The sequence below is a fragment of the Triticum urartu genome, chromosome 4 (assembly GCF_003073215.2).
Source record: "Triticum urartu cultivar G1812 chromosome 4, Tu2.1, whole genome shotgun sequence".
Lineage (NCBI taxonomy): Eukaryota > Viridiplantae > Streptophyta > Magnoliopsida > Poales > Poaceae > Triticum > Triticum urartu.
The window spans coordinates 597,580,700-597,587,462 of record NC_053025.1 but is presented as its reverse complement, the minus strand read 5'-3'; the positions used below and the strand labels follow the sequence as shown (position 1 = coordinate 597,587,462).

Sequence of the window (6,763 nt, the reverse complement as noted above, 5' to 3'; positions counted from 1 at the left end):
TCGGTGCTGGCCAGTACAGCGTTCACGCCTTTCGTTTTAAAAATATAAATATTATACCTAATTTTTTTAATATTCAAATATAAATACTATACATATATATTTTGAATTATAAAAATGTTTGCATAATTTAGAAAAATCTTATAGTTTTAAAATTACAATTTAAATTGTGTTTCTACTTCTACTAGTAAGGTACACGTGCATTGCACGCATAAGATTTGGCAACCAAGTTATGAATAAATATCACATTATAGCATGTAAGCTTTGAGTCATATATGCATGATGTAGATGTTCGTTTAATTCTTATAGTTCATCTCATTCAAAATCAATTAGTTTTTATAAAAAAAGCAAATCTTTTTTTTTGCGGGGGAATAAAAAAGCAAATCTATTTTAAGATTCATGGAATTGTGCGTTGTAAAGCATAAAGTAAAAACAAATAATGGCAATTCATCCAGAAAAAAAAGTGGGAAATTATGATACGGAAGATTCTAGAACAAAGGAGACGTGCTTGTGTTTTGAGATTTGTGCATTATGCTTAAGTTCTACCATGGAGTCTTCTAGATTGTACATGTGGCAAAATCTGGTGGAATGTAGATGATATCCGACGGCCAGTAGTGCTCGGATTTGCCATCTCTGCACCGTCGGATTGGCTTCATCCAATGACCATCTTTCAAAGTCATTCGCACACTATATAGGGGTATAGACAAACACTTCAAAGGGATCTAGAAGGAAATTTGCGGGTCGCTGTCTTGGGTCAAGGTCCTTTCCCCGAGTCAGCCCAAATCAACTGAGTCAACCCAAATCATTGCTGGAAAAAGAACTGGACAGACCGGAAATGAGGTGATCCACAACATGAGGGCAAGATCCGACAATCACGATGTCATCGACATAAATGCGCAAGAAAATTGTGTGTTATTTTTCTCTTTGGTTACAGAAATCTGTTAAATCGTACTCCCTCCGTTTCTAAATATACGTCCTTTTAGAGGTTTCAATATAGACTACATATGGATGTATATAGATGTATTTTAAAGTGTAGATTCACTCATTTTGCTTCGTATGTAGTTCATATTAAAATCTCTAAAAAGACTTATATTTAGAAACGAAAGGAGTATATGCAAAAAGAACGCAGCAAGCGTTGTAAAAGCAAGCTCATTAGATACATTATGTCAACCCAAATAATTGTGTACGCAAATATTTTCAGAAAATCACAGAGAGATGGATTTAATTTGGACAATGGCGCGCGTGGTTATAGCTGTTGGTGTTGACCCTCTAGTCTCAGACTAGCAGAGTTCCATACTTTGAGCTCTGATTCAAGTACAAACACTAGCTGCCACACGTACGGCTGGCTCATTTTGCTCGCCGTGCTGCAAATGCGTGTAACTGTCAAATCTTAGAGAGTAAGCACTCTTCGTAGCCAAAGAATTAACCTCAAGTGAAGAGAGATTATTTGCCGTGATCGTACTTGGTGTATTGGTCTGTTTATATAGTACACATACATGTTCAATTACAAGTCACTGGTACGTCGATAGTCAAGAGAGAGGTCTATCGACCTTCTACATTCTAGCACTAACTCGTCACATTTGACACAGTCAACGAAATTAGTGAAAGCTCAGACAAGTATAACACTCTGAGATGGATAATTTTAATTGCAGACCCTATGATGGTGACTTATTGCTAAGATTAATTTCCGCAGATTATGCTAGCAATTAAGGCAGCGGAAGGGATCATCCAAACAATTCCTGGTCAAAAAGAATTGCATGATGGCATATCAAATTAAAATGAGATCATTTCTGAAGAACAAAAGTTGGCACTGAGCACCCTTCGGCTTGGCATAGTCTCTGAACAACAGTAGCTTAAGATGGCATAGTTTGAACTGCCCATCCTAGGATTTTTTATCTTCTTTTCGAAACCTCATCCTAGGGATTGACTACATTTCTCAGAAGCACCAGGATCATGATACATATCCATGCAGCTTCTAGTCAACTGCCTGCAAGAGAGGGCCAGCTCTCACCTTGAGAGTGGCAGAGATGAGACAAGACTTCGAAGCATTACAAGATGGGAATTTTTTTACGACATGCGCCACCTCTGCGTCAGCGCTAACCAAGGATTGCTTAGAAATATGCCTGATCTCACGAACAATTTGCATCGGGCATGTCATCCGGACACTTGTTTAATCTGGAAGGATGCAAGCGGGCAGACACGATATGCCTTCCCTGCTCATCGATATACCTGTCGACGGCCAAGTCAAAAATCCGTGTCTTGCTTTGAGATGCTTTTCAACAACGAAGATTAGTTTATGCGCCATGCCGTTCAGTTTGTCTTGTCACTAACACAATCGCACAAGTTGACAAGGAGTAGTAGTATATCAACTAAAACACGTTAGGCTTGTATGAATTATCAACTTGACCCTCTCGCTGCCACCGCCAGGGCGCATCGCGGATTTTAAGAAAAACAATGTAATTTGAAAAATTGTTCACGATTTCTTTTGTTTTGGCTTTTTTCAAAAATATCTTTGGGAATTCCAAAAAATGTTTGGAATTTCGCATTGTCCGGCCTTGTCAAAAAAGTTTAAATTTTCAAAAATTATTCTCATATTTAAAAATATTCTTTGGAATAAAAAATCGGTCCCTACCATGCAAAGAACCGAGCCGCTATAGAGCACCGAATCAAATCGCTATAGTGCACCGAACCGGTCACTACAGTGCAACGAACCGAGCTGCCACGGTGCACCGGGTCACTACAGTACTCGGACCGAGTCGCTACAGCGTGAGGTAATGGGTCGGCCGAGTTGGGAAGCTCGCCTATGAGAAGCACTAGCTATGTGACACAGCGAACGGTAACAACAGATACTGTTATCCGAGGCAGGCAGCGATGCAATTTCCGTGGCAGGTGCCTGGGGCGTCCCAGGGCTACTGGACCATCACAAACACTGTAGATGCGCGCAACTTTCTTTCTGTGATTTTCCTATTGGGATTTTAACTGTTTTGCATCGGTTTCTATTGTTTTTCTTTTCCTTTTTCTGCGGTTTTCTTCAGGTTTTCATTTTTTTATTTTCTTTCTTTCTTTGATTCTCATTTTTTTGGTGTTTATTTTTCTTTTCTTTTGTGTTTTTAGAACATCTTTAATATTTTTATACACATTGTACGTTTTTCAATACATCGAGAACATTTCTTGTAGATGTTTAAAATTCCTAATACATCATTAACCTTTTTTTCAAATATATTTTTTGATGCATATTGTTTTTCATACACATTGTACATTTTTGGTGTACAGATAAACAGTTTTTATATACATTTATCTTTTTCTAATACAGGTTTTTAAGACCAAATATATGCGGCTACAGTTGGATGGCGTCCTCCTACATCTGTGTCCGTGGGCTGATCCCCCCTATTCATGAACAGATGGAGGAGGATTTTCTCGGGTTGCCATTAAACCTGTCCTAAGCCCATCCAAAGGGAGAAGAACAAAGGCAAAAAGAAGATCCATGGGTGGGATCTCTAATTAAAGTTATCCATCTCAGAGTGCAATTACAGTTTGAGCTTTCTCTTTCGTTGACCTGAGGTTCTTTAATTTGGCTACGAAGAGATGCATCAGCTTACGACTCATCATTCACCAACTGTCGAGCAAGTGGTAGCTCACTCTCTAAGCTTTGACACATTGTTTTTTATCTATATATTATGGACATATACATGAGCTGGCCCGGCAAACATATTGTGCTTTGAGTACTTGCACCTGGATCTATCGTTTATCATAAAACAAATCAGAATCTTTGAGCAGACTAACGTGGACAGCCTGCATGCAGCTGCCTCGCTAGCACGCACGCACGAATATATGGCGGCCTACGCCGTGGACGGCTGCACGGCGGCGGCGCGTGCCTGGTCCTCGTTGTCCTGGGCCTCGCCGGACATCTCCTCGAGCGACTTCCCGTTGGCCTCCGGCACCAGGAAGGTGAACATGAAGCCCAGCAGGTTGACCCCCGCGAGCACGAAGAGGGAGTTGCGCACGCCGATGCCTGGCCTGTACCCGGCGTCCGGCTTGTGCGGGTCCTGCGCCGCGTAGAGGAAGCCGAACGCCCCGATCATGGCGCCGGCCTTCCCCGCGGCGGCGGAGATCCCGTGGCACGTGGAGCGCAGCCTGGCCGGGAAGATCTCGGCGGGCACGACGAAGGTGGTGGCGTTGGGCCCGAAGTTGGCGAAGAAGAAGGTGAAGGCGTACATGACGACGAAGCCGATCTGGTTGCCGGGGGTGGTCCAGTGGTGGTAGGGCACGGCGAGGCCGAGCATGAAGACGGTCATCATGAAGAAGCCCATGAGCTGGATGGCGAAGCGGCCGACGACGTCGATGAGGAAGACGGTGAACCAGTAGCCGGGCACGGTGCCGCAGAGGGCGATGAGCGTCTGCGCGCGGGAGATGCGGAACACCTCGTCGAGCGCGCTCATGGTGCGCGCCTTGGGGATCCAGTTGATGCTCGTGAAGATGTCCTTCTGGAACAGGTTCTGGCTGTAGAAGGCGATGTCCAGCAGGAACCAGGTTGTCGCCGTGCCGACGAGGTGGAGGCCGTGGCGCCGCGCGAACTGCGGCGAGAAGAGGCCGAAGTCGTTGGCCCCGCGGCTCACCATCTCGTCCATCTTCTCTGTCTCGTCCTCGAGCTCCACCTGCAGCACCTTGGACATGTCGGCGGCGGCGAGCTTGGCGTTCTTGGCGACGAGGGCGGTGTAGCGCGCCGTCTCGGGCATCTTCATCCGCCAGTAGTAGGTGAGCAGGGCCGGCAGGGCGCCGAGCATGAGGATGATGCGCCAGACGAAGTCGGCCTCGGTGCCGGTGGAGGCGACGCGGTCGTCTTGGTAGGCCGGCTCGTGGAAGCCGGCGCGGAAGGCGGAGGAGATGATGAGGGTGACGATGCCGCCGGCGAGGATGCCGAAGCCCTGCATGGCGAAGACAGCGGCGATGAAGGCGCCGCGGGTCTTCTTGTTGGCGTACTCGGACATGATGGTGGCGGAGAGCGGGTAGTCGCCGCCGATGCCGAAGCCGAGCCAGAAGCGGAAGAAGCAGAGCGTGGCCATGACGCTCTTGGGGGTGTGCGCGAAGGAGAGCCCCGAGCCGATGGAGCAGATGACCATGAGAATCAGCGTCATGCCGTAGACGCTCTTGCGGCCCATCTTGTCGCCGAGCCAGCCGAAGAAGAGCTGGCCGGCGAGCGTGCCGCAGAAGGCGACGCCGTTGACGGCGGCGGCGACGCCGGGGGGCAGCGTGCCGGGGTCGGGCTTGGAGAGGTCGGTGTAGTAGATGCGGCCGAGGAGCTTGGTGACGAGGGAGATGCAGAAGAGGTCGTAGGCGTCGGTGAAGAAGCCCATGCCGGCGACGACGATGGCCGTGAAGTGGTACCACTGCGTCTTGGCCGCGTCCAGCGCGCTCAGCACCTGCAGCCCCTGCTGCTCCGACCGCGCCATGCTGCTGCTGCACAGGGCAACGGTGCGAGTGTGGGAGCTAGACGACGGTGCCGGCCGGCCGCAAGACTTTCTTGTGTTGTGGTGCAGGAATTATGGGCCGGCTATCTGGTATAAGTAGCCGATCGAGGAGAGCTGGGTGTCACCGCGAATATTTGGTTGATATTATTATGTTCTCTTGTCTTGGCTCCCTCGAGCATGAAGTTTCACTGCATGTAAAGCTGTTACCATCCTGGGGAATTTCCATGCTCCATCGTTGACAAGGATATCATGCGGCATGGGAAATAATATCATCTGAATGCAATCTATCAACATCCAAGACAAAATGTTAAGACTTGCAAGGTGATATTTACAGAGTTAACGGACTCATCCTTCTCGTCCCAATAATCACCGCTTTAGGGTGGGCCCTGCTTCCTCCAAATTACCAACCAAAATAGCCCACATCAGCCGAGGCTGTAAAACTTCGATAAGGCTGTCCGTGATGGGAGTACCATAGGTAGTATTATGCATCTTAATTAAGCAATTTTGATGAGTTGACATAAAATTAAATGAAGAAAAAGATGCTTGAGTATCATATCATGATATCATATCATATTAAACGATGTGATACTTTGTGTTATGCATGGCAACAAATATAGTCCGCCATGATACCAACATGTGATACAATGCATTACGGATGTAATACCATACACTATAATAATATACCAAGTGGTCAGCTTGGTAAACTATCAACAAAAATATTGCAATTACCCTAAAAAGATACACTATGATACTATTATATGACACTCCTCATTACAACCAGTCTAAGCCCTCTGCAGTTGTAGCATTACTCATATCCGAGTGCGGAGAATACCACTATGTTGTGGAGGAGCCCTTCTCAATGACCTCACACGAGACCATGCATGGTCCGTCGACCACACTTTCTACGGCCACGGTTTCAACATGCCACCGCTTGCTCTGGGGCGCGTCAACCAAGTCAACACCCTCGCCCCCTCGTCGTCCCTGGTGGCTCAAGCACTGGCGGAGCTTAGGCAAGGCCGAATGGGCCATGGCCCGCCCAACTCCATCTAGAGCTTCTTCTCACATTTAGTCAACTCATGGGTCGTACCCCCCCCCCGCCCCCCCCCCCCCCCCCCCCCCCCCCAACACATACACACATTGTTTCTCGAGACCGGGCCCTCAGCCACACAAAGAGTAACCACATGGCACCATTGCCGCTGATGGATAAGAGATCCATGCATGTTGCTATGTGCTGAACCCAACACCTCCAAGGAGGAAGCGACGCAACCACCGTCGTCGCCTGCTAGGGATTTATCCCG

General features: G+C 47.4%; 1 protein-coding gene across 1 annotated transcript; it reads right to left on the bottom strand.

Annotated features, from left to right (window-relative positions):
* Window positions 1-3,461: 3,461 nt before the first annotated feature.
* Window positions 3,462-5,541, bottom strand: LOC125553005 (probable inorganic phosphate transporter 1-8). The gene has a single exon (XM_048716734.1). The coding sequence runs from the start codon at window positions 5,445-5,447 to the stop codon at window positions 3,837-3,839; it is 1,611 nt and encodes a 536-aa protein (XP_048572691.1). The 5' UTR covers window positions 5,448-5,541; the 3' UTR covers window positions 3,462-3,836.
* Between the last annotated feature and the right edge of the window lie 1,222 nt (window positions 5,542-6,763).